At 44.0% G+C, this 27,369-nt stretch overlaps 1 protein-coding gene across 2 annotated transcripts in view; it reads left to right on the plus strand.

The window, feature by feature from the left end:
• The window catches only part of NUP214 (nucleoporin 214), a 41,244-nt gene extending 18,633 nt beyond the window's left edge, over positions 1–22,611 (plus strand). The window contains exons 23-36 of one of the 2 annotated variants that reach the window (XM_027739304.2): positions 125–289; positions 1,241–1,349; positions 4,503–4,578; positions 5,266–5,374; positions 6,359–6,461; positions 8,038–8,111; positions 9,920–11,674; positions 13,086–13,156; positions 13,662–13,818; positions 15,109–15,258; positions 17,049–17,220; positions 20,592–20,734; positions 21,685–21,709; positions 22,387–22,611. In XM_027739304.2, coding sequence (XP_027595105.1) covers positions 125–289; positions 1,241–1,349; positions 4,503–4,578; positions 5,266–5,374; positions 6,359–6,461; positions 8,038–8,111; positions 9,920–11,674; positions 13,086–13,156; positions 13,662–13,818; positions 15,109–15,258; positions 17,049–17,220; positions 20,592–20,734; positions 21,685–21,709; positions 22,387–22,420 — 3,143 coding nt within the window. In that variant the 3' untranslated portion in view covers positions 22,421–22,611. The remainder of the gene's footprint in view (positions 1–124; positions 290–1,240; positions 1,350–4,502; positions 4,579–5,265; positions 5,375–6,358; positions 6,462–8,037; positions 8,112–9,919; positions 11,675–13,085; positions 13,157–13,661; positions 13,819–15,108; positions 15,259–17,048; positions 17,221–20,591; positions 20,735–21,684; positions 21,710–22,386) is intronic. The other variant, XM_027739306.2, reaches the window with a different exon arrangement.
• Positions 22,612–27,369: the final 4,758 nt, after the last annotated feature.

The raw sequence follows: 27,369 nt of genomic DNA on the forward strand, positions 1-27,369 counted from the left end.
TCAGTCCTGTCAGAAGGAAACTGTGCACTTTAGAGGAACTGCAGTTCAGCAAAGGCTTTCAAAGACTTGCCTGATTTGTAGAGATACAATGGACTGTAATGTTTTTGTGCATTTTGTTTTTCAGTGCCTACGTCTTCAAACAGAATAATACCACAAGGGGCAGACAGCACAATGCTTGCAACAAAGACTGTGAAACACGGGGCCCCTGCTCCCACTGTCACTGTTCCAGCACCACAAGCAGCAGCTGCTGCAGCTCTGCAGAGGCAGATGGCTGCTAACCAATCCCCAGGTAAAAGGATGGCTAATTGCCCAAGTGACCTCTGAGCAGCTGAATGTGGCTTTCACAGGAATTTATTTCTCTCAGAGGAGAAGATCATCAGACAAAATGTGACGCAGATCTGTAGTTGTTGCATCTCTGAGCTATCCAGTGCATCTTTGTCTTCCTTCTTCCTGGAAGCTACTAGTACAAAATGCCTGAGGAACTCCCACCTCAAACTTCTTCTGCCTTTCTCATCTGTGCAGTGGCAGAAATGCTGATGAGGTCCTGGCACAACCATTGATCTGTGTGCAGGAAACTCTTGGAGAGCAGAGAAAGGATGTCAGTGGCCTGTATTAATAACTATTCATTATTAGTTATGCAATTAAAGATCTGAATTGTAAAACAAATTAATATTGAAATTTAAATTTGAAGGTGAACTGTTAAGTCTTGGATTTGCTTGTAAGGTTTTGAATTGACAGGAGAAGAGTTCCCCAATCTAAGCTTTTCCTGTTTAGCTTTAGACATTTCTTGGTGCTTCTCCAGCACTGCAGTGCCAGTGCAGAAAAGACACACAACTCAGTTACTGGTAGAGGAATTGGATTAGTTTATTCTCCTTGCCTGAGGAGTGCCTAAGTGCAGAAGGTTAACTAGTGACATGAATTCTGGCAGAGGCTGGGGAGTAACTACACTGTTAACTGAAGATGTTACAGTGTGTGTAAGGGAAACTTCATAAGAATAATTGGTCAACAAGCAACAAAAATTGTACCAACTATATAGGTCATTGTCCACTTCTCTGGTGTCTTTATTGAGGGCTGAGATACCAAATGTTTTTGGCCAGATATGCTACATATGTTGCAGAAACTGAGATGGATTTTTTGGAGTTACTCAGGCACCATCTTGAATGAAATGCTTAATATGGAGATCATCTTTACATCTTTTTTTTTTTTTTTTTTTCCTCCTCTCTTTTTTTGTTCCTTAAAGCTGTAAGCACCTCCTTGACTGAATCAACTCTGAAAAACGTTCCTCAGGTGGTGAATGTGCGAGAACTCAAGCCTGGTGCATTGACTCCAGCTGTCTCTGCAGTAATAGGGTGAGTGGCCTTCAGTAACACTTGCAGTAGAGCACATCTGCCAGTGGGGAGCAGTAGCAGTGTTTTACATAGCCTGGCTGTGGAAAACCTAAAGGGGTTTTAGAGAAGAGTGTTGGGTTTGTGGAATGAAAGAAAGAAAGAAAGATAGATCTTCTTTCCGGGTCATTCAAGGATTTGCTCATGGTTTGTCCTGAACAAATGATGAGACCAGTATTAACCTCCTTCTCCATTAGTCTGTGAAATGCATTTTAGTGCATCCTCTCCTTTTGGGATCCAATGGTTTTACTGTTAATATGTACTTTGGACCTGGTATCTCTCCAGTCACTACCTCTGTTCTGCCTCTTTCAGTGAGGGACGTGCAGCCCTCTGTCGCTGAGTGTGGTCTGACTTTAGGCTGTCCAGATGTTTTCCTTCTACTTTGTCATCCATTACAGAGAAAACCTCTGGACTTATGCCTCTTCTGTCTATTCCCAGATTCACCCCCTGAGGGAGGCAGAACTGTGCTCTGGCTTTTATGGAAACTTGTCTCAAATTTTTTGACATCAGAATTTTGACTGAAGGGTTGTGTGTCACTGGGGGCCGATCACTTTGGGGAAGTACAGAGCTGCCAGGCTGTCTTCCTCATGAGTAAATTATGAATGTTGACTTCTGTTATTTAACCTTGAAGTTGTTATGATTTCTTGTGAGTTAGCTGTAACACTTGGCCTCCCTGCTCTGCCTCGTACAGACAACAGCCAGCTCAGCTCATTCCAAAGATTTCTGTCTTATCACCAGGCTCTGTCACCAGCCACAGAACTAGTCCTTTTCCCTGTCATTATAATGACCTTGAAACTGTCTTTGTTTGAAGTTGCTACTGCTGCTTAAGACCAGGATAGTGCATGGCCACCATATTCTGGGCTGGGAAGGCAAGGGTGCTGCTGAAAAGTATGAGCAAAGTTGGGCTTACTGCATAAAGTGGGATAAACTCACCACATGTCTCAGAGTTGCAGATCCTTTATCCATATGACTGTGAGCTGTACATGCAGCTCCTGGAACAAGTGCTGTTGTTGCATCACTTCTGGTTTTCATACATTTTTTTTATACTCTTCACTGTCAAAGAAAAAAGGTGAAGTTCCTTTGATGCAGCTTTTCAGACAGAACAATCTTACAGTGGTGGTGCTCAGCTGCTGACCTTGACATTTACTTCATGGTTTCTTCTGCATTTTAATTGTGAAACAGTGTGGGAGCATTTTAGCAGTATTGTGACCAGGAAGACTTTTCCACTCTCTTTTTCATCAGAACTATGATGAAAAAAAGTAGAAAGTACTGGCTGTGCATAGAGAAGGACGTGAGCAAGCAATACATAAATGAGATTGGTTTTCACTTGAGCTGTAGTTAAAGACCTGTCTTACTTTCAAGTAGTTTTAGACTGGCAGTATTGATTGATCTCTCTAATTTATAGATCTCCAGCTAGCTTGATATCTTGAAGGCTTTCTCTATAGTCTTATTTTATAGCTGACCTCATAAAAATGTACTTTCTAAAAATTCTACCCAAATGAACCGTACTTGCCAGTCAGATTCAGCACTAAAATGAAGAGCATTCACCCAGCAAAGTTAATTCATCAGTTTTTGCTACTTCAGACATCCTGACTCCCTTTTGCTGCCACAGCACACTCTTTGGGTTGTTAAGCAGGAACGATTTTTCAGTTGTTCAGTGGCCTGTGACTGGGTTTGTTGGTGGTCCCAGTCCATTTACATAGTTTCCAGTGGAAGAAAAAAAATCCAGTTTCCACAACTGAAGTCCAACCCAGCACTTCCATAGCCTTGTCAGAGAACCTGTGGGTCAAATGATCTTGAGACTTTTCTGGGGGAAAGGTCCCACCCTGTCATGAATTTCACAGACCTTCTGTTGTTTTCTTCTTTGTTCACTTTAAACTTGAGTTTACAGCTGCACCATCCCAACACCGACTCCTTCCAGTGTTAATCTTGAAGTTTTCCTTGTTTGCTTTAGTTTTGCTTTGGGCAGAGGGCAAATCCAGACCATGCAATGTGGAGAGACAGCATGCATTGCTGGAGGGGAGAAAGGACTTACTAGTAATGCAAAGCTGTTTAAGGCACAAAACCATATCCAAGACCAAATGGCCATGCAAAATGTTTCATGCATGTGTCCACTTCCTTTGGAATATGGTAGAAAATTCCTGTCAGTTGGCCTGTAGCTGACCAGACAGTAACTGCAGTTTGGGAAGTTACATGCTTTACAAGATAGACAGCTTTAGATGCCCAGATTCACTTCAGCCTCAGCCCTTTTCATATTACAGAGATTGGTTATTGCCTTAGGGAACATCTGACCTGAGTCAAAATGGAGAGAGCCTGCTAGGGTAAGAAAGCTGGCCTTTGCCACAAAAAAAATGCAAACAGTGTTGAATTTAAGCTTCTGAAATCTTCTGGTATTGACCATTGAAACTTGTGAACCTGGTGGGCCACGTACCTTGAGGAGGTGTTAAAACTGGATGGCTGTTCCCAGGTTATGGTGATTTGGTGTGCTAATGGCCCACAGTGCAGAGGTTGGATGCTTTATCCCATAAGAAGCTGCCTTTCTGCAGCAGTTTTCTGTGGGTTCTCATGTATAATTTATTTCATGGTCAAATTCCCAAACCTGTAGTGTAGAATGCAGGTTAATTTTATCACAGTTCTTGCCATGACCTCGTTAATGTTTGTGCTACACTTCAAAGACAGGAAATGCTCTCTCCACCCCCTCCCAACTCTGTCTCCTTGCTCAGCATTTCTGAGCATTGCATTTATTTGTCTGGGTTCCACACTATAAAGGAAGCTGCTTAGATTTGTTATCCACAAAGCATAAAATTGTAATCTCCTTACCTGCTGATATTTCATCAACTCCCTGTAAAATAGAAAGCCCTGACTCCCTTCAGTATATGAAGAAGACTTGATCATTTAAGTCTAGAGGTTTAAACACACTTGCAGACTTCCTTTGTTAAATGTGGCTGATTCACTTAAGAGGTTTATTCTCTAATCAGATTTGTTCGTTTGGAGTTGTGTGTGGAATCTTTAATAGCGGCGGTCGTTCGAGGCTTCTGGAAGCTGTGCTTTCTGAGAGGAGAGGAAATCCTCTTTCAGACTAGTTATTCATATAATTGTTTAATTTTTCTTTTTAAGATCATCCGTGCCTCACTCTGCAGCCCAGGCAGTTCATCAAGTTTTGGCTACTGTTGCTACAAATCAAGCTAAACAGGTACCTGATACAGAACCCTTTCCCTGGGGAATGCTGTACCTGGGCATGCTCAGCACAGTTTGGGGGTTTAGTTGTTGTTGATGAACAAATCATCTAAAAATCACTTTTCACAACTCGCCCTGCATTCTTGACAAACCATTTATCTATCTGTGACCTCAACAGTGTGATGCCAGAGACATATCTTTGTTATGTCTTGCCTTTTCTCACTTTTGAAGACTTGCAGCTTTCTAATGGCCACAACCTTGCTGCAGGAGGGGTTGCAGCAAAAAAACAGCAAAGGAAACTGTGTTAGGTAGATACACCAAAAAAAAAAAAGTGATAGGCAATCAAGGGACAGAGTAGTTTACTTATCCTGTTACCCTACTGAAAACATTTCTTACTGGTTGTCAGGCTAGGGGGTTTTATATCTACACATCAAAAAAAAAAAACAACACAGCAGTTTTTGTCCCCTGGAATCACTGAGCTGCTGCCCATGGAGGTTTACTGACCTGTTGAAAAAGTTCAGTATTGACTCTGTATTTAAGTGTCAGGACATAATGGGCCCAAGATTGAAGGGCAATTCTGAGAGCTTCAACCACCTTCCTCTATTTTATTCTTAAGTCATTGCTTGACACTAACAATACCAAACCAATGTCCAAGGACCTTTGTCAATGGACAGACTGCACTGACCTGGTGTTGTGTTTTTAGACACCTCTAACAAGCTCCATTAAGGGACAGACTCCACCTTCCTCTGTGTGTGCACCCTGTACTGTGGCATCTACAGCTGGTCCAACATCATCTGTCAACAAGATCTCAGGTAAGTTGTCGTGAGTGGGGGTGGAAATAAGGCCTGGATGTCTCTTGCCACCTCTCAGGGTGAATGAAGACAGAGGAGAAAAGATTTGCCTCCCCTGAGAGGTTGCTGTGCCAGTCTTGAGGGAGAGAATTTGAGAAACCGAGTTACAGAAGCACAGGAGGGTGGTTTTCTATCTTGCCCTGTGTTTTGTCTCTGTTCCTGCATCTAGAATTCAGTGATAGAATTCCTTGTTCAGAGTGGACTCGAGACATGTAATCCTTATCAGTAGACACAAAAGCACGTCTTCCAAAGGCTGCTGCGGTTTGACAGCAAATCAAAAGCAGCTGTTTTGTTTTTAAAATGTGAAAATCATGCTGGTTTTAAACATTTTAAACATGCTAGTTTGATTTTTAAACACACAGCATTATAGGAGTACCGGAAGAAGCTTGAAGTGAACTAATTTGGTGCTGGGTGTGTTGAGCACTGAGCTCTAAGACCAACTTCAGAGCCAGTTCAGATGCTGTGATCGGTCTAACGCAGCTTGGAAGTTTCTTAGGAAAGGAATGCTCAGTTAAAATCACTCATGCAAATGGGGGAAGAGGAGACAGGGAAGGAAGGAATTGATTTTTAATGTGTATTAGATAATAATGCTTGCATTGGACATGGTTTTATAAGCCTCTTGCATAAATGTCTGAAATCCATCTCTGTTGGTCTTTTGCCTTTAATCCGTGGATGTAGGTTGCCTCTTAGCTAGGGGTAAAAAGCAGTAAAAATAACTAGGAATCATATTTGACTTGGCAAATGCTTCTTAAATTTTGGTTTATTGAAAATGTCAGCTCCTGAATTTGATAGTATTTCCTTTTTATTTGAAGTTTATTAAATTGCAGACTGCATGTGCAAGCTATTAATTCCTTTTCTGATAGCTGGACGACAAGGTGCTTTTTGGTTTTTTGTTTGTAAATGTATTTTATCCGTATATTTATTTGTTGTTCTTGTAACTTACAGGACAAGGGACAGTAAAAACAGTTACAGCTGTTTCTTCTACTGTGACATCAGTACAAGCAACAACTTCACAGCTTAACAAAGCGTTCTCGTTCTCTTCTGCGGGGTCTGTATGAACCTTAAGAGTTCTTTGTGGTTGACTTTAAATATGAGTATGGGCTGTTACAGCAGGTGTTGCCTGCAAGATGTGTAATGCTATAAAACGGCACCTGCACGTGTTAGACTGGGAGGGCAGGAGTTTTGTACCAGAGTTCTTGGAAGACTTTGTTTGTGGAAGCCTGAGCGAGGTCTGAAGGTCTCTGAGACTTGGGTGCAGTATCATGTTGCTCTGAGATTTTTCAGTGTGTAACTAATCAAGAGTAAAGGATGACTGGCTTGCTTTGGGGGTTTATCTACAGTGGAGTATTGAACAAGTTCCCAGTTAGGGCTTGACATCTGTCCTGATGGTCAGGCTTGCTGAATGAGTTATTTATTCTAGTACAGCAGAGCAAATTTCATGTTTTGGCTTGGAAAAAAAGTCAGTTCCTGAAGGTGACTAGAGAGGCCCCCTGCCATCTGGTGATGGCTGTTACATAACAACAGCACAAAGCAAGGCACATGTTATGAACATACAGTTACTCTGAAATCTCTCTTAGGGGGTGTTTTTTCAGGGATGGCAGAAATACTTCTTTGATCATATCTAAACATAATCTATGTTTAGGGGAGAGGGACAACTCCTTAGACATGATTGTTTGAAATTCTGCATGTTTACCAGTCTAACACTCAAGGGAATTTCTCTTTATGAAGTGGGCAACGTTAAGTATTTCAGAACACACGTACTTTCAAATGGCTGATTTCTTGCAGTCTTACCCATTTCTCTGCACATTTGTCAAGAGGATGTTACCCAAGTGCCTTGCTGTGCTCTTCAGAGGGCTAAAAGAGTCCTTTTGAGTGATGGAAATTCAGATTCAAAAGGCAAACAACTCTGCCTTTGTCCCATGTGCAGTGCCTCAGTGTGTAAACCATATGCTAAGTACAGTGCTGTTGTCAGTGATGTCTTAGTTCCACAGCCTTACTTCTATATCAGCAGCTGGTCTTTGAGAATCAGAGAAAGCTTTAAAAGCCTCAGGGAATGAAGATCTCTCTAAGACCCCAGCGCTCATTATGAAAGATCACAGTATTTTTGCAAGACAGAATGTTTTTAATGTGAAATAGTTAACTGTAACTTTTCATTTCTGTCTCGCTATGAGTGATCTCCTTTTTGATGGGTGTTATTCCCTTTTGTACATGCACTGACTCTTCCCTTTTTAGCTGTTTTAAACTCTAGTTGCCACTGTGGTTTCCCCTCTTGCCAGTCTCCCCAAAGCTATAAGTTTTGGGGCATGGTGTTCGGTGGCCAAGCTGCAGGGGGAAAAATATACAGCAGAAAGGAAGGAACGTGGGAGGGTGAGGGGTGGTCAAAAGAACTTTGAATTCTGACTTGCTTTAACCCTCTAGAAGGCTTGTCAGAGAGGAAACAAATGGAGCACAGTCTGTGTGCATGCTTCTCTCTTCCAGTTTAGTTGTTGGAGGAACTGTTGCTGTGTGCCTTGTGCAAGTGTGTACTGGAAATCTGAGTCTCAGAGTTGTCTTAATCATATGGTTGGGAGTTTCAACACTTTGAGCTAAGTGTCATTCTTTGCCTTCCTCCTCTTTCCTCCTAGGCCTGTGTTTAATTTTAGTGGTGTCACATCAGCTGCTTCCTCACCGACGCCGCTCAGCCTCGCTTCCTCGCAAGGTTAGTTTGGGAGAGTGTGCCAACAGCATCTCTTCCTTACTCAGAGAATATTTACTCTCCTTAATTCATGTGGTTCTTGTTCTACGTTGCAGTTGTAGTACTAAAATTGCAATAACAGTACATGCACAGGCTGCATACAGGGCTCTGTCCCATGACACACAGGAATCTGGGCCACCTGCCTTTCAGTTAAGAGTAAGCAAAATATTTGTTGCCAAGAACTTTTAGGAGGTACTAGTTTATAAAAAGGGTGACATCTGTAGTCATTTCCTCTGCTGTCTCTAATCTGTAGGTTTAAAGTTGCTGAGGTGGACTGACAGAGAAAACTGTCATCCAGTGAAATGAGCACTTAGTAATCAGAGGGAAATGCTTGGAATGGCTTTGTGTTGCTTCTAAAATTGAAGTGACAATACATAGGCTGCCTTTCCACTTCATAGGTAGATCATATTTGCCCAGCCTAGACAAAGGGGACCAATATATCTGCTTTATAATATTCTTGAAGTTTTCTGCCTCTTAATTCCGGTCTTGCAAAAGAGGCCATATGGTCAAAAACTTGCTCCCAATGTTACTGGTTGCTCTGATAAGAGATATCACCTTTTCTTACAAATCTTGGCTTGTTTCTATCCTTAGACCATCACAGTCACAGTAGTGCTACTGATACTCTGTTGATGTTAAGCAGAGAGAACGAACTGGGCTTAAAATGTGAAGGTTTAGTTAACATAAAAGCTTAGGTAAATAACACAGATAAAGGAGGATTGGGAGGTGCAGGAGACAGACTTGCAAACCACAGTGTTGTGTGAGGGCAGATGCTTCACACTGCTCTGTGAAATGGTAGGAGCACCTTTGTCTCTATTAGCTGGTGATGGAACAACAACAGAAGGAATTTCAGTGCCTCAGGAGGGGAAAAAAGAGATGTTATTGAGCGTCGGTTACTTAAATATACTTAATATACTTATAGGGGAAAGCAGAAGGATAATAACAGCTCAGAAGCTTTTGCTCTTTGTTATTTGATCTCCATGCAGATTTCCTATACTTTGTCCAAATTGGCCCAAGGTCTAAGTACCAATGCAATGTTTTCAAGTCAGAAATTGTGTGTTTGGTGCTCAGAAATGAAATGACAGTACATTAAATAAAACTAGCCCAGTCTCCCTTAGAACTTCAGCAGTTTCACACTGTTGGACAGCAGTGTATGTTACAAGTGGAGCTGCTTTGGTAATTATATTTGAGAGCTTTTCTCTAGTTTTTCAAAGCTGAAAGCAGGCTGGTAGAAACTGGTTGGTGGTCTCTAAATAGCTGAATTTGTAAAGATTTGAATTTGTAGAAGACTCTTTAAGTGTTTGGAAAGTATTTTTATGACCTAAACTCTGTTCTGAGCCATTGGTTTAAACAAAGTTCTGTAGTGAATGTCAGGAATTGTTTAGCTGAACCAAGTAAGAAAGGGTGAAAGTGGTGTCAATAGCAAATGGTTTGTAGTAATCAGGTCTTCTATATTTTTATCAAACAGTAGAAAAACAAATAGGAGCCAAAGGCTGGAGTTGTCTGTACTCAAAGACAGGGATGGTTAAGTGGAGGCTATGACATGACACTAACAGTGTTTTTCACTGCCACCCTGGCTATAAAGTCTTCAGATGCTACTGTTGTCTCCTGATTGCATATGAAGGTGGCAGCTACCTGATGGTCAGAGGCTTTATAGTTTTGAGGCAAGAGCACTGTCAATCTGTGAAGTGCTGAAGAGGACTAGTATTGTAAGACTGATAAATGAGCTTTGCATACCCTAACTCGATTTGTAACCTCTTCTCTCTCTCCAACAGCCCCTGCTAAAGATTCTACCCAGCCATTTTTGTTTGCTGGGAGTTCCAAACTTGCCCCAGTTCCCGAGGGCTCCTTTGCTTTTGGGTCCCACAAGTCAGCAAGTGCTCCAGTAGTGGGAAGTAGCTCCTCAGCAGATGGCACCCAGTCAAACAAACCTGCTGCAACAACATCTTCTGCTCCCCCCACAGCCTCTGGCAAGTTGGATGTTGCTCCATCTAAACCAGGAGATCACTTGTTTCAGAGTAATCTGGCTGGGGAAACTCTGGGGAGCTTCTCAGGACTACGGGTTGGTCAAGTAGATGATAATGCCAAGACTACCACTAAAGCACCATCTACCAGTGTTGCAGGAACTCAGTCAACAAAAGTATCTACAATACCTTCTGGGTTTAATTTTGCTGCTCCCCTGACATTAGGAAAAGCTGGAGAAGCTGCTTCAACGTCAGTCACGTCAGCTGGCATGGCATCCGTGTCCATCAGCACGAGTGCCACGGGCAATCTCTTTGGCAATGTCCAGTTAACCCACACAGGGTCTTCCGGGGTGTTTAATCTTGGAGGCTCTAGTGGCAACAAACCCACCTTTTCATTTGGTATTCAGCAAACAAACAGTGTGACCACATCCACCTCTACCCCTTCTACTCTCTCTGCTTCAACGTCCCTCCCGTTTGGAAGTTTCTCCAGTTCATCACAAACTGCCGTCCCTGCTGCAACTTCTAGTAAGTCTGCAGGGGATGCCAAATTACCACCTGTGTCAGAAAAAACATCTGAAAATGAAGCTGTGGCAGCTGTGTCTTCACCTCCAGTGGCACAGTCCCCACAGCCACAGGCACAGCTCTCAGAGCCGGTGAAAGAACCCGCCTTACCCCAGGCCACAGCCGGGGACACCGTCCTGGAGGGCTCCAGCACCACGGCGGCACCGCCTGCCCCCGAAGCCGTGGCTGCTCCTGCCTCCACGAGTGATTTGAAGGCACCGGTGCCTCCTGCCATCTCTGCAGCCGCCCCACCAGATCAGAGTGTCTCAGCACCCACCTCTGCAGCAAACGTTGCCTCTCCTGCAGAAGCCACGGCTGTGCTGGCTGCTCCCTCTGACGTTACTACAGCTGTGCAGAGTCCAGCTGTCGGTGCCCCTGTGTTTGCCCCCACTTCTGCAGGCTCCTCGGTGTTCTCTCAGCCTCCAAGTTCCAGCTCTTCTGGCTCAGCATTTAGCCAACCTGCTGCTGGTGATACAGCTGCCACTCCTTCCACACCACCGGTTTTTGGACAGCTCCCAGCAGGTACCACAGCATCCTCTCCGTTTGGGCAGCTCACCACCAGCACCCTGTCCACTGCCACCGCCACCACACCGGCTGCCAGCTCGGGCTTTGGTACTTCTGCTTTTGGCACCACCACGACAGGGGGCTTTGGTCAGCCAGCCTTTGGGCAAGCACCCATCTTTGGGCAGCCTGCAAGCAGTTCTTCAAGTGTCTTTACCTTTAGCCAGTCTGGGTTTGGGACAATGCCAGCCTTTGGCCAGCCGGCAGCTTCCACGGCAACCTCGAGCACCGTGAATGTTTTTGGAGTACCGGCTAGCACCAACAGCTCCAGCTCCTTCTTTGGACAGCCATCTGCCAGCACTGGAGGGGGACTCTTTGGGCAAAGCACCCCCCCTGTGTTTGGGCAGAGCACTGGCTTTGGGCAGGGGGGATCTGTCTTCGGGAGCACCGCCGCTGTCACCACCACCACGTCGTCTGCTGCGTTCAGCTTCTGCCAGGCTTCAGGTAAGAGCAAACTGGGAGATGTGACGTGGTTTTTTTTTTCCCCTGTGGCACCTGATGGTTTACATTTTTTTGGTGGGTTTTCTCCTTCTTTGTTCTGTTTTGGTTTGGTTTTTTTTCAATTAGTAAGAACAGAAGCTGCAATGTGTGTGTGAGGGGGAGACTGATGTTGGAGACCAAAGAAGCTTTTGCTCTGCTTCACTGTTCATCAGCAGGTCTTTCTTGAATGCAGCCTTGTCAATCCAATCCTGCCTTCATTTTATTCTTACAAGTTTACCTTGATTTAATTTGGAACGACGTCTTGTCCTGCCTGTTGCACAATAAGTGTAAGTGTTGTAAATTGTTACATGGAAGAGGCAAAGGCAGCTCTGAGACCATAACCAAGGCAATGAATACAGATGCAGCCCTTCCTTCAGTGGGCTGCTGAGGATGTGCAACAGTGGATGTACAAACAGGTATAATACCATGTTGTCTTCTGGGGTGGCAAAAAAATTTTAAACCCTCAAAGTGATGAGTTAGTGAGGAATAATCCGCTAAATCTGCTTTTGCATTTGGAAACATCTCAGAATTAAATATAACAGTAGCACGACCATCAGCTACCTGTCCACACAGTTAAATGAAATACTTACACAGACCAAACCTCAGTGTCCTTTTGTTCTCCTCACTGCTTATTGTTGTTTTTTTTACAGAGGTTTGTCCGTACAATCTTCAGAGACCTCCCAGGGAAAAGTGAAAACTACACAGTAATAACAGAGAGCATGTATTTGCAAGGAAGAAAAACTAATTAGGCTCATTTAATTAAAAATTATGGCACTGGAGGCAACTGCTTGTTCATTTTAACTACAGTAACAGAGAATAGTTAAATTGGGGGAAGTGAACTCTGCTCGAGAAAGGTGTTCCTAATTATAGAAATGCAAGTTTTATTACAAAAGGCACATTTAAGTGAACTGGGAAATGGAAAGGGGAGTTCTTTTTTTAATCAAAACATTTCATTATCTTTAACAAGAGTCATCAGGTAACAAAGCTCAGATCCTCCTTACACAAGGGCAATCAGAAAGCTGCAGACCTTGTGCATGACTTGCAGCACTATTTTGCCATGTTAACAAAAATCCAGTTCTCTTGGTGGTAGCAACAATCCCACAAGTGAAAAGGCCTCTTATTGTCTGTTTGTTTTTAAGCTGGACAACAAGAGCAGGAGAAGGACTTTCAAATAAACTTTCAGTGCGTTTTATTATTTGTGTGTTGGCACATGCTTTGTATTTGTGCAGCCTGGATATGTTTGGTAGCATCATTTGTATCCCTGTATTTTGGTATGGAAGACCTGTCTTTTCCCTGTCCTGGACTAGTGTCACCTCCCTGAATGTCTTATACCCTACTAATAGTTCTGGTGGTTTGTTTTTCTTTCTTTTCTTAGGTTTTGGTTCTAGTACCACAGGTTCTGTGTTTGGGCAAGCAGCTAATTCTGGAGGCACTGTCTTTGGCCAGGCAAGTATTTATGGATTTTTGTAGGAACAACGGACTGTTACATGTAGGGGACTTGATCAGGGTTCCCTATTACTGATATATTTAAAAAAAAAAATTGATGTGTTCAATAAAACGTGTCCCAGTCTGTAGTGAAGACATTTGCTGTTGTAGTGAGCACCAAACTAGCATCTGCATGAATGTTTTCTGAGGGGTTTGGAGGCACAAACATTTTATCACAGGCAAGACAAGACACAGATGCAGTAAGTCACCTGCCTTTATTCCATGCTAAGTGGAAAGTGAACAATGTAGGGCAAGTCTCAAAGGTGTTATTCTATGCCATGGATGAAGTTTAAGGCAAACTTAAATAAAATTTCATGGCATTCCATGTTGGAAGGTGATTGCTTGCTGGTTTGTCAGCCCCTTCATAAATCCAGAATAGGCCAGAGCCAGACAGAAAGAGCAGCCTTGGGAACATGTGCTGCTTTGACTTCACTTAAATCCCTTTTTTGTCCTTTTTGTTCTCTAGCAGCCATCTTCTTCCAGTGGAGGCTTGTTTGGAGCTGGCAGTGGTGGGAGAGGTGGAGGCTTCTTCAGTGGTCTGGGAGGAAAGCCAAGTCAGGATGCAGCCAATAAGAATCCCTTCGGTTCCTCCAGTGGAGGATTTGGATCTGCAGCTTCCCAGAGTAAGTGAGCAAAACAAGAATACAAAATGTGCCGTGATTTCCATCTGCTTTTGTGATCCCATCTGCTTTTCTGCTGCTGGTTGTGTTTGAGTAAATTCTGTGTTAATTTAAAAAAGGCTTTGAGGGGGTAACTGAGAGTATGTGTGATGTGTAATCCAGAATTTTTCTTTTAGGTTTATGGAAAACAAGTAGAGAAGCCATTGAAACAAACAAGCAGATGCAGGAAGTGTGAAGAATACTCATATTCTGTAGGGAGTTCTCAGCCAAATCCTTCCTTAAAATGGAATACTGGAAATCGATATCACTGAATTTCTGCTTCCAACTTAGCTGGAAGTTAGAAAGCTTTAATTATCTCTCATCTGCCCTAAGATTGTAAAAATTGTTAAAGAATCAAGAGAAACCAAGTTAACAAGTATGTGAGGAAGTTTTGTCAACCTCATCCTAAAAATGAACGTCTTTGTGCAGCACATTCAAGATAACTTTATCAAACTTTGCTATGATCTATGGTTAAGCAGGTAGCTGTAGGTTTAGCTGCAAGTGGCTAAAAGTAGCACTTCAACTCAAGAGAGAGTAAATTCATTTATTTTATTACATCTTTAATGATCCATTGGGATTAATGGTTGAGGTCAGTTTTCTAACCTTGCCAATTTAATAATTTATTGCAGTGCTGGGTTTTGAGATGAAATAAAACAGATGATTCACCAGAGAAAGGCTTTGGTTGTCCTGTGTCCTGACTCTAAATGCAAAAACTCAGTTTTGCATTTAGCATTTAGCCTTGTGAAAGATGAAAACATGAGTTATTTCTCCTACTTTAAGGTCCTGTCAGATAGTAATGTGTAGAAATACTGGCCATTGCCAAAACAGCCGAGAATCTTTAATTTGTGGTTTGCTGATATTTGTGTTGCCTGGAGAGACTGACTGTAGCTGCTGGGATTTCTCACTTGAGGGATTGTCTTTTACTGACTGGGGCACAGGATGCATCTAAACAAATCATCCATTGTGGTGATTTACTAGATTATAGATTGCAGCAATAAAGGGTTGTTAGTGGTCCATCAGATCCAGAATGGATCTTGGTGGAACTACAAAGCCCTGTAACTGGGGAAGACTTGGCTTCTCTCTGCATGGTTTTCAGTGTGATGTTCATTGTTTTCGGTGTGATGTTCATTGTGTGCTTGGGGGTTGGGCAAGGAAAAGGCATTTTCCTTTCTGCTGCTTCAGTTAATGAAGTGCAGTGTAGAATATTGACTGTTATGAGTATTGGCTGTTGACAAGTGTTCTTCATCTCCCCAGATTCTTCGAGCTTATTTGGAAACAGTGGAGCAAAGACTTTTGGATTTGGCAGCTCATCTTTTGGAGAGCAGAAGCCCACGGGCACCTTCAGCTCCGGTGGTGGAAGTGTGGCCTCTCAAGGCTTTGGGTTCTCCAGTCCAAACAAAGCAGGTACTTTGGGAATCCACCCACTGTGACAGTTTGTCTGGGAAATATTTAAAATTCTACCACTTGGCTCTCTACAGACTGGACTCATTTGCACATACAAACATTGTCTCTGAACAATAAATAAAAATAACTAATGGCTTATGAAAGGAACTGTAAGTGGTGGGTTCAAGGCAAAAATTTACACTCTTGTGCAAGAAAGCCCCCAGCAAACTATATCCTCAGATTTTAATTCCAAAAATTGCCTTTGCCATTTAAGAGCAGAGAGCTGTGTGACTTAATTCTGGTCTTCTATTCTGTACAATGAAGAGTACAGAATATGGAACTGAAAGAATTTTTGCTATTTTAGATACTTCCTTGGAATATTATCTTACAAACTTCACTCTGGGTTTTGTAACCCTTTTTATCCCCATTTCACTACTTACAAATAGTGGCAAAAAGAAAGTGAAACATGTTAAATGCATTGCAGAAGAGAGTGTATGTTGAGCAAAGCTTCAGCCCGTGGGATAAGTGCTATAACTTCCTAGAGACAGAGGTAACAAGATATCTGATCTGTGTTTAAATAATTCAGGCCTAGCATTTATTTTTTTTCCAGACCTTTTGTGTTTACAGCCAAACAGTATCCATTACCTTGACATGGACTGGAATTTCACCCTGGGTATTAAAATGTGCAGTGGTATCCCATCCTCATCCCTAAGCAGACAAAAGAGCAGGTGTCCTTCACGTTCCACAGTGTCAATTAGAAACAGGCCAATCATATCAGCAGATGAACAGAGAATAAAATAATCTGGGTACAAGTCCATTGAGGGCTGCAGAAGGCAGCTAAACCCCAAACAGAAATTGCCAAGAGCAGAGCACAGTTCTGTGGGAATTGTGTGGTTCCACTGACCTGGCATTTAATCCTTGCATTTTAGTTTCCACCACTTAAACTGGGATTAGATAATACCCTGCCTCCTGAATCTTTGCATCACTGGAGCACCTAAAAACCAAGCTTGCATCTACTCTCTGATCCTAAGAGATGGGGCAGACTTGCTCACTGCACTGGGGAGTTATTCCATCTTAAGCACTCACCTGCAAGAAAAGTTCTGTCTGCAGGACACTTGTGTGTCCTTCCAGAATTTTAGATTAGGATCCAGGGTAAAACCCTGCATAAAATCACAGCAGCAAAGTGTTCATACACCTGACCTTGGCAGGAGACTTCTCATTCCCCATTGCTGTGTGCAGTCCTTTGGATAGTCATATGTTTAAATGGTGAGGAGCAGAGCTTTAAAACTAAATAAGATGAGATTTATTTTTTTTTTCCCATGGTAAAGAGTTGTATGATGAAGAATGGATATGCCTTCTTTTTTTTTTTTTTTTTGTTAATAATAATAATAGTAAAAGCATCAATCTAAGGCCTTTTGTATGTATTTGTACTGGACCATGGTTATTCTGTATAAAGCAAGTAGAGATTCCTTCGTGGTGTGCAAGCATGTGCAATATATTACCACCTTCTAGTGCAGCTCTAGAATTGAGCTATAGCACAAGAGACACAGAATGTGGTTTTCTTATGGATGCTCATTTAATTTGGTTGCAGTTTCTTGCATGCATTCAGGCACTTCTCAACTGTTTCTTTTGCAACAAAACACCCTGCAGTTAGTTTTATAAATAATGTGATGTTCATACGATAAGATGGAAAAACCCCATTATCTACTTGGAAACCTAGTATTTCCTTTCTCTCTCTGTGTTATTGTTTATGTGATGTTCTTGTCCCCTTTTTTTCTTTTCTTTTTTTTTTTTGCCTCTGTTTTGCTCAGGTGGCTTCGGTGCTGCTCCAGTGTTTGGCAGCCCTCCCACTTTCGGGGGATCCCCTGGGTTCGGAGGGGTGCCAGCATTCGGTTCAGCCCCAACCTTTTCAAGCCCTCTGGGCTCAACGGGAGGCAAAGTGTTCGGCGAGGGTACTGCAGCAGCCAGCGCTGGAGGATTTGGGTAAGGCAACCAGGGGAAAACAACATTCCTGCATGACAAGATTATGCTTAGTTACCTCCCCATTAACGGGAAGAAAACATTCGGTGATTGTTTGGCCAGCTCAAAATGTCCTTGGTTTGTTTTAAAACAACAATTAAGGCATAAAGATAAGACTTTAACCCCAAAGGAAATAATGTGTGTGATCTCATTTTAATGCTGATGCTTCTGTGTTGAATCTTTAGCTTTAGAGATGTCATCTTGCAATTGTCTAAGGGAACGCAGGAGTATTTCACTTAATGAGTGCAAATCTAGGCCTAGCAAAGAAAATAACCAATGTTGTTATCTGTGACTCTGTCCAGCCACCTTATCCACTGGTTAGATTTGGGCTAGAGCTACTAATGAGAATTCAGGCTGTTCCCTCACCTTTGGGATGAGGCACTTGTAACAGCCTGTGCTCCCAGAGCACTTTATGTTTATCCCACACTGATTGTTTTTACCTGTTCTGCACCCCTTAAGCCTGTGCTTGGCACCAGAGCAGACAGTACATTATTCCTGGCTTTGTTCAGCAAATACAGAATTTCAAACCTTGCAGAGCAGCTTCTGCAACTGGCAGTAAGTGCACTTCTTGAACACTGTGCTACCAGCCAGCAGTGCTCCCTCACGCCCTGCAGTTAAACTCAGACTGAACAGAGCCAATTAAAAAGAGGAAAAACTTCCAGTGAGGAGAGGAAACCGGATGTCTTCCCAGTCCTGGTGTTTACATATTTCACAAGTGTTTGTCTCTGTCTGGTTTCAGGAGGAACTGCCTTTTATGTAAGACACATTAGAGCACCCCAAAGTGTAACTTGTTAATTCCCTGAGAGGTTTAGGGCAGGTACCCCTGAGCTGTGGGAGGCTCCAGCTGTGGTTCTGCTGCCCAGAGCTCCCGTGCAGCAAATTGGACAGTCCCTTTGGAAAGGGTGTGATTAAATCTCCACAAAGAAGGATGCTCTTGTAGGGATGACTTAGCTTAACTTAGCTGATGGCTTGTTCAGTTCTGACATCCAGCCATTGTGCTGCAGGATTTTGTACTGAAACTGGATGTGCTCCCTGACAACGTTGGAAGCTTAAAAGATAAAATGGGATTCAGAACAAGCAGCGTGTTGATGAAACAGAGGTCTTGCATAAGCAGTCTGCAGACTCAAGAAAGATAATTCGGTGACTGAACTTGTGGGAAGTTTTGACAATTTTTTTCTCTACTAGAAAGGTGCAGACTCGGTCTGATATTTTCAGAGTTGCCTGAGGAATGTGATTTTGATTTTTAAAACTTTTAAAGAGTGTGCAGAATTCCCAGGCAGCTTTACAAAAATCCAAATCTCACCACAAAATGTTGAGCAATAGTTTAATTCTGCAGTATAATGTAGCATCTGTGTAGGATTTCCTTTCTGCCTTTTTCCTGAAGTGAAACTTTAAAAATCCCAATTCCAAGGAAGTTACTTGCCAGTACATTGTGCCGTATTAGCTCCAAGTTCCTGAGAACACCCTGCTGACTGAAATACATGTGATTCATACTGCTTCAATTCTGAAAAATCTGCATCACTCAATAGATGACTGGGGTGTCAAAAATAGAAACCACTACACTTCTTCAGAGTCTGCAGTTCTGACTGTTTGTGAGCAAATAACGTTTTGCTTTCATAAACTAACCTCAAGTGCCTCTCAATTGTGTTTTGCACATCAGCTTTACAAAAGACCTGGGCAAGATAGGTTGGATTAAATTGTTACCAGGCAGTGGCTGCATCTCATGTCTTTTATATGTTTGGAAAAAAAATCTGTCCGTAGCTTAAGCTGTTTCCTGATCATACTTTCCAACAGGCATGTTTTAGTTGCAACTGAAAGGAGCAGTTTGAACCACAAGTTTTCCTTGTCACTGTTTTCACCTCCACTGCCTTACACCAGATAGATGTGATTTGTGAGTTGTGGTATAGTCCTGAGAAGATGGAGCACTGCAAAGCCTCTTGTTCTAAAAGTATCACCCCATCTTGCTTCTCTTTTAAAAGAACTAAAAAAACCTGTTCTGTTCAAAGCCACATTTGTGGCTCTAAGCTGAAGCTGCCTGCAAGGTACAGGGGTCAAGAGCCAAAGCAGAGGCACAGGGGATGGGTAGCAGGGCCAGAGATGCAAAGTCACTGAACTGCCCTGGTATCTAATGCTGTCTGTGGGAGCAGTGTGTGCACTTGGCAGTGTCTGGGAGAGGAGAGGTGATGTCCTTTACCAGGTGACTTGCTTGTCACACTACTGCAAGGGCTGTCTTTTATCTGCAGAGATAGCTTTTGATGTGGGTTTGTGTTTTGGGGTTTTTTTAAGTCTACTAGATGTGGATGGATGGAGAGGTGGGTTAACGTGCTGTCAGGTCATATTTTAAGTCAGAAATGACAGGAGCTTGTGTGAGGCACAGCTCTGCAAAGCTGGCACACTGTGACTGGTCCAGCTCTGCTCAGGGGAGGCTGTGCTGGGTTAGTGCTGGTAGAGCTGTGCACTTGCAGAGCTTTAGCAGAGCTTGGCATTTGGAAATCTTGTGTCTGCATTTTGCCCAGTTTAAGTTAAACTTGAAGGTCGTTCTTTGAGTGCATTTCTTACATTCAGAATTAGGAGGAGTGTAGAGGGGGCAGAGAACCATAATGCATATCGTGGTCTCATTAGTGTGTCGTGCTGGGAGCTCTGCACTGCCTGCTTGGACAGAGTGGGTGGAGAAAGGAGACAAATTTCCATATATAAAATTGTTTTTTATCTCAGTCCCCAAAGGCAATTAGGGAAGTGATCCAGAGGGGATGGGGAGAAGTGCCAGGTAGATGCAGATCTTCAGAGAAGCACTGGAACTCTTTGTGGTTCTAAATGGGCTGGGAAAAAAAAAAGGAATTGAGAAATGTGCAGATAGTTTCATGGGCAGTGAGTAAGGTACACCCTGAAATTTGGAGCGTGGGTTCTGTATCTGTGCTCTGCTTTGTGCTCCAGCCATGAACAGCTCATATGAATTCTGTGTTTGCTGCCCTGTTTGTGAAATGAAATGATGCACTACTTTTGGTGAAAACTACACACAGAGGTGAATTAAAATATTCCGTTTCATGGCTGGAGTTGGCTTTTCCAAGCACTTGAAAACATACCCTGGGTAAGCATGAACATATTTGCCTTTCTGCCTGGTGTATGTTAAGAATGGGAGCTGAACAGACATTTCTATGTAGAATAATCTTTCCCAAACCAGAAACTCTTTCCAAAATGACCTATTCTAATTATTCATATCAACTTTTGATGTATCCTCACTTAAGGGGTGCACTGTTACCATTGGTGTGGGGACAGACTTCCAGTGTAAGTGAGCAGGTGTTTGCAAACACAGCTTTTCTCTTTAAAAACTGCAGGTTTGGTGGTACCAGTAACAACACAGCATCGTTTGGCACCCTGGCAAACCAAAATACCCCCACGTTTGGATCCCTGTCACAACAGGGCACCGGCTTTGGCACACAGAGCAGCGGATTCTCAGCTTTTGGGACAGGTGGAGGAGGTAGGAGAGGCTAAAATTAGCATTTGGGTGATACTCTCAGGCATATGGTCTTAGGGATGGTCCTGTGCAGGGTAAGGGTTGGACTCTGTGACCTTTGTGGGTCCTTTCCAGTTCAGCATATTGTGTGATTCTGTGAAAATATAATGACCCTAAACAACCACCACGTCTCTGGTTATCCCTGGAAATTGGGTGTGACTCATCAGTTCCCTGCCAAAAATCTGCCTGATCCTGGCTCTGCTATAGATAAGGCACCATGTCCTGGAAAACTGAGCTGCAGGGTGGGGTATAGCACCTTCTCAGCCTTTAGCCCCTAATTCCATCAGTGATGTGCTGTGTGGCATGTCAATACCTGCCTCCTCTGCACACCTTATCAGATTGTTGCTTTTCATCCCTTTTTGTGGAGTTGCTCTTTCTCCTCAAAGGAAAATATTGAGAAGTAATTAATATCTCCTCAGTACCATGCACATGGGTATCTGTGTGTGTAAGTACTACTGTCTGAGGAATATGCACTGCAAAACTGAGCTGGAGCACCAATAGCCAAGTGTTTTTCTGCTGCAATTCAGTGAAGCCACAGTGATTTACCCAGGGCTGAGAGCAGAGCCTGTGGAAGGCCACGTTCACTGGTGGCTGCCTGTCACCAAGGACGTGCATTAAGCACACACCATCTCCAGAAAGCTGCTCTCAGAGAGCTGAATAAACCAGGCACATTGTCTGCAGTGCTGCTAATGAATGGCCTGGCTGATGAGCAGTGAAAGCCAAGCCCTCTTAGGAGCCAGGCAAGTCACTTCTCTTCTAGATGGAGATTTGACTTTTATTGTTTGCCCATCTTTTTTTTTCTTGGCCCAAGGCAGGAAAGAAATATTTTTCAGTCTGTGTGTGGGAGGGGGCATTTACTACAAATCTTATGTGTTCATTTTTCCCTTTTAACAACTATTTTTCTAATTTTTCAGGGTTTGGTTTTGGTTCACCTAACACGTAAGTACCATTTTTGTATCTAATTTTTCAATAAAAATACAAATAGAATCAGAAGAAAAAGTTTAATGGTTTACAAGAGCAAACTCTGAAAATAACAGTGAAATACTGGTGCTGATTTCCATTTTGGTGGCACTGCAGAGAGCTTGAAGTCCAGGCTCTGTGCTTTCCAGTGAGGCTCTTCTGTTTCATAAGAGAGAATTTCTAGTTGGATCATGTTCTTTCTCCACCTCTCAGGGACATTATGTGTGTGCTCAGACTGTGTGTGTGAATCTGAAAATCTCTTCCATTTATCAGGTTGAAACAAGGAATGAAATAAATTGGTACTTTTGTGGCTGAAGTGAGATGATGATTTACAGCTAAAGGTTAACTCTGTCATCCACTCTGCCTGGCTGGATCCCTTCCAGCAAGTTTCTTAAACTTTGTTTCCCTGTCAAGCAGAGAGATCATGGATCTCTGCAGATGACAGGCTCTAGAATAAGCACAATTATATCTACTTAGGGTGTGTTGCTGCAGGCTCAGGTAAAAGATGCTGGAAATACTCGTGTGTTCTCATAAAAAGCTTCTGGTACCAGGGAGACTGGAGGTTTGATTGAGAGATCTGCTGAATTAATGCTGCCTGAGGGAGGCTCTAGCACTCATTGCCCTGGTTTTCTTTTTTTCATTTCCTTGCTCCACAGATCTTCCTCTGGATTTAGTGGATGGAGAAGCTAGGAACATGCTGACCTCTCCTGTAGAACCTGCATTCTTGAGTCACCAACGTGATCAATATCCAACCAGCTTTTCTTTTAAATACGAGTTCTCAGACTTCTTTTTTTTTTCCTTTTTTTTTAAAAAGAAAAGATTTTGCTTATTTTTATGCAATACTTGTTCTCGCTCTATATTAAACTATTTTATCTGCCTTGGTGTTATTTGTGTTGGAAGGGTTTATCTCCCTGTGTTCTGGGGTTTCCAACTTTTCTCTTGTTCATCCCTTGCCTTACACAAGGGAGTAGCTCCAGTTGGTTCCTGACATAAACCAGCACATTTTTCATTAAGAGAATGCCTGATTATCCCAGGCTCTTAAAGAAGGGGCTGAGGTTTACCCTGCTAATTTTAAGTCTAGGATGGGGCACATGCTTATCTCAGTGAAGTGCTAAAACTGAGTCATGTGTGAGCCAGAGGCTTAGTGGAGGAATAGGAAATTATCTGAGAAGAAGCTGGCAGCGTGCAGAGCACGTTCCCATGGCAGTAACATTCAGCAAAGAGGTGGGAAGTAAAAGCTCTCCTATTTTTACCTTTCTGTAAATTTTACAGAACTCAAAAAAATCAAACTTGGGTTATAGGGAAAACTTCTGGCCCTGAAGTGCACATGTGACCTTCATCCAGAGGCATCAGTGATTTTGCAGCTCATGGCTTTGACTCGTGGATTCTACCATTGGGTACATTTTTTTTTTTTCTAACATGGATGAGTTTGTGCTTTTTCCCTGTAGCTTTTGGCTTTAGTCACTATCGTTTGTGAAATTCTCCTGTGTTTATTATACTTGAACGTACTGAGCAAATGTTTTAAAGAATGCCCTGAAGGCATTCTGGCCAAACACTTCTTCTGTTTGATGCATTTGACCTCCATGAAACCTCCAAATGATGTAATCAGGTTCGGTGGCTCTTTGGAATGAGGTATTTGAAATAATATCTCATGTGTTAGCTGAGTTCCTGCAGATTGGATGGGTTTATCTTGTTGGTCCTGTTAGGATGTTTTGGGGTGCCTCTGCTTCTTCTATTTTCAGCAGAAACAGGTGGCATTTTCTGGTTTGGTGGGCCTGTGGTCACTTTTGGGAATTGTAAATAGTTGATAATTTTTTGTTTTCACGTCCAGCATTATAAACTACTTTTGTCAACAGTTCCTGAAGAAATCGCTTCTTTCAAGTCAGCCTAAAAAGTCAGTGTCTGTCCTAACTCCTGTCCTACCTGTGGCAGGTGACTTTCCTATCTCTGCACCTGGGAACAACCTTAGGTAGGTTCCCTTTAAGAAGGAAGAAATGTGGGAAATTCAGTGTCCGAGGAGGGCTTGTTTTTAGCTATGGAGAGGCTTTGCAAGGCCATAGGCTCCCAAGGCTTTTCCATATGCCCTGGATTTATGGACCCAGGTGTGCTGTGGGTCATGTTAGAGTCACAGCACTATTGGGATTTGTGTGTGACCTTCCAGCCCATGTGATGGGAGGGGGTCAGTGCTGGTGATCCAGGGACCACAGCCCTGGAACAGAGGAGAGAATGCTCCAAACTTTGCTGGTTGGAGGTGAAGAAAAGCTGAAGCTGGATTGAAGTGTGCCCCTCCCGGTGTGTTCTCCTTGACTAGACAACATTTCTTAAGGCCTAGAGGTGAAACTCTTGTTCTGCTTTCCTTCCTCTTTATAAATAGCAGCTGGCCCAAACCATTGACCTTAAATTCTTTGCATTAATCTCCCCTGGCTGTGGCATGTGACACCTCCTCTCCAGGCCATATCAGCTGTGCTCCCCCAGATAGCTCAGAAACCTCTTGCTATGGAGAAGATTGGCTTGGTAAGAATGTGATGTTGGCATGCTGAGCCATTTAAAGTTTCTTTTTTGGAATGATGGGAGCAGTTGGGGGTTGTCCCTGCTCTGCTGCTTGGTACCTGTTTTAACTCCTGGCAAGTGAAGTGCCTTTAGAATGACTCCAGACCCATTTTCTTGCAATGCTTCCCAAATAATGGTTGAAACAACCCAACCCTCTGAACTATCTGCCCTTGAGATTCGGGTGCTGCTCCCGGTTTCCATAGTAGCTGCTGGAGGAGCTGAGCAGTGCAGAGGCTGATCGTGACCACAAGCCTACAGGAATATGCACAAACCCCAGCAAAGTCGACTTTGAAAAATCTGCATTTTCATTAGATGACTCAAGGACTTGGCAAGTGCTCGTGGTGCTCGTTTGGTGGTTGCCAGAAGCTGTCACGGGCTGTGTCACATCTGTGCTGAGTGGCCTGTGGTCATGGGGCCTCTGTCCCCCCCTCTTTTGGGACAGATGTCCACCAAAGAGCAAAGCTGCTAATGTAGAAAGCCCCAGTCTTGGCAGTCTTGGAGAAGAAGTCAAGGACTAACCAGGCTTGGAGTTTCGTTCCAGTAGTTTGTCCATGTTGGTTAATCCTCTGATAACTAACAGCACTTGCTCCACCACTGCTCTGAAGGAGCTTATCCCTTTGTCTGTGCTAAGGTGGTTGTGCCCCTCTTTTCCTGCCACTTCACTATGAGCAGAAATCTTCCCAGGCTTTTATCAAAGGTGGAGTCTTAATTATTCCTAAGGAAAGAACACACTTATTTTCCCCTCCCCTGAGACCACGCCGTGGCCTCGAGGCAGCGGAGAGCCGAGTGCTGGTGATGCTGCTATGGCAGAGCACCAGGGATAGTGTCACACTGGTGGGCAGAGGGGAGCCTGAGGCACAGAGAGGATTCCCCAAACCCATGGGGAGACCAGACCAGGGATTTCTGCTTCCTCCAAGGTTAAAAGAGCAACAAAGAAAAGAGCCTTTTCCTGGAAAAGGAGCAAAGAAAGCGTACCTTTGTCACAGAGAGGTAGGAGAAAAATATTTAATCTCATGTTTTAAAGGTTTTTACTGTATAATGCTTGGTGTTCCAGAATGTGGGTGTCTTGCAGAGTACCAGTGGTCCTGGCTGTATCTGGCTCTGTCTCCTGGGAAGGGAAGGACATCGTTCCTTTGGCCCTTCTGTGCCACAGTGCTGTGATGCAGAGGAGACTGGAGGACAAATGCCAGTGGCATCCCACTGCTGTCAGACTGAGAAGGGATCACAGGGCTGAAGTTCATCCTGTGCTGCTGGGCTGTATCCCTGGGCTTGCCTTGTCCCTCGCAGCCACCTTCCTGACTGAGCAGTGCTGGGGGCAGAGCTGGTGTGTCTCTGACCAAAATCCTGGTGAGTTCCATGGGAGAGAGAAACCAGATGTGTTCCTGACATGATCACCCTGCTCAGGATGGGCTTCTCAGCCTCAACAGTGGCTGCTGTGGCGTGTTCACATGTGGGGTGAGTGTCAGGGATGAGTAAGATCCCTGTGACAGACCAGGGAGGTTGGAAAAGTGCTGTAGGACATCTCAGCCCCTTGCTCCAGAGGCCATGGAAAGCTGAAGGCAGGTTGTGGCTCTGCCTCTCCTGCCACCCCTTTGCCCAGGAACCAGGGACGCTGGTCTCTGTCCTTTCCAGCAGTTTGGTGTGGAATTGCCTCCCTTCTCCCTGTCAGCCATGGACGTGTCCCTACACTGCAGGCTCGGAGGCTGAAGTCACATTTTATTTATCCCTTCTTAGTTTTCATGTGTCCCCTGTGCTTTGCTTCCAGCATTGCTTACAAGGAAAAATAATCCTGCATGAGGCTTTGGCATGAGTGTGTCTGGGAGTGCCAGGGGAGTTTTTGTTCCTAGATAAATGTCGTGTGGAGCCCCAGGGGCTGGGAAGAGGTGGCTGTGGCTCACAGGGATGAGCAGCTCTGGGTCAGCAGTGAGTCCATCCCTGTCCTCCCTCTTGCAGCAACGAGGCTCCGGGGTCCTGCAGCCACGGGGAACAGGCACTCAGTGCTCTGGTTTAGTTCACAGGGGGGTGTTTGGCCAAAGGTTGGACTCAATGATCTTCGAGGTCTTTTCCAACTTAGTGATTCTATGACTCTTCCTCACCCAGGGCTGAGTTTGGATGTGTCCACACGTTTTTCAGCTCTGCACACCTATGTGTGTCTGTGGGATCCACCCCCCCCAAAGGCCCTGTGGTTGTGCTCAGCAGGTTCCCTGTCTTGCACCATCCCCCCCTCCTTTTTCTGCAGCTCCTAGAAGGTCACAAAGCTCCTTCTCTACAAACATGTGTCTGTCCCTTGCTGCAGAGCCAGAACTTCCCCCTGCCTGCCCTTATCTCATGCAGGCACACTCTGTGCTACCAGTGCCTGGACTGGGACTCCGACCGGTCCCTGTGCCCGAGATAAGCTCAAGTGCTGTGGCTCCACTCCTGGGACTGTGGTGCTGCTCTGGCCTGGGGCTGCAGCTCTGCCTCCTCACAGACCCACCCCAGTGCTGGAAGGGACCCGTGACCCCCCTTACACCACCCTCTCCTGGAGAAGGGTGCTGGAGTTGCTCCCAGTTCAGGCTGCAGGTGCAGAGCTTGGGGGAAACGTGGGACAGCCCCAAAGTAACGAATCGTGGTAGAGTCAGACCTGGCTCTCCAGTGCTGCTCTGCCATGTTTGGGTTTCCTCACAGAATCAGGGACTGGTTTAGGTTGGAAGGGACCTTAAAGCTCATCCAGTTCCACTCCCTTGCCACGGGCAGAGACACCTTCCACTAGCCCAGGTTGCTCCAAGCCCTGTCCACCCTGACCTTGGGCACTTCCAGGGATGTGGCATCACAGCTTCTCTGGGCAACCTGTGCCAGTCCCTTACCACCCTCTTAACAAAATCCTTTTTGCCAGGACTGTACCCAACAGACAGCTTTTCAGGGACCAATTTACAAAGGTTACTAAAGGCAGCCCTGGGAATCTCAGTGCAGGTTGTTTGAGGAGCTCTGTTATAATCATGTGTCAACTCATGACACTGTATTTTTATTTTATTTTTAATGGATGCTTCAAGCTCTTCAGGGCATTGCTAAAAATATTTTTGCTTTAAAACATGAAGGAGTAAAATGAG

The sequence above is a fragment of the Pipra filicauda genome, unplaced genomic scaffold (assembly GCF_003945595.2).
Source record: "Pipra filicauda isolate LSUMZ 115617 unplaced genomic scaffold, ASM394559v2 scaffold121_size3267253_pilon, whole genome shotgun sequence".
NCBI classification, from domain to species: Eukaryota; Metazoa; Chordata; class Aves; order Passeriformes; family Pipridae; genus Pipra; species Pipra filicauda.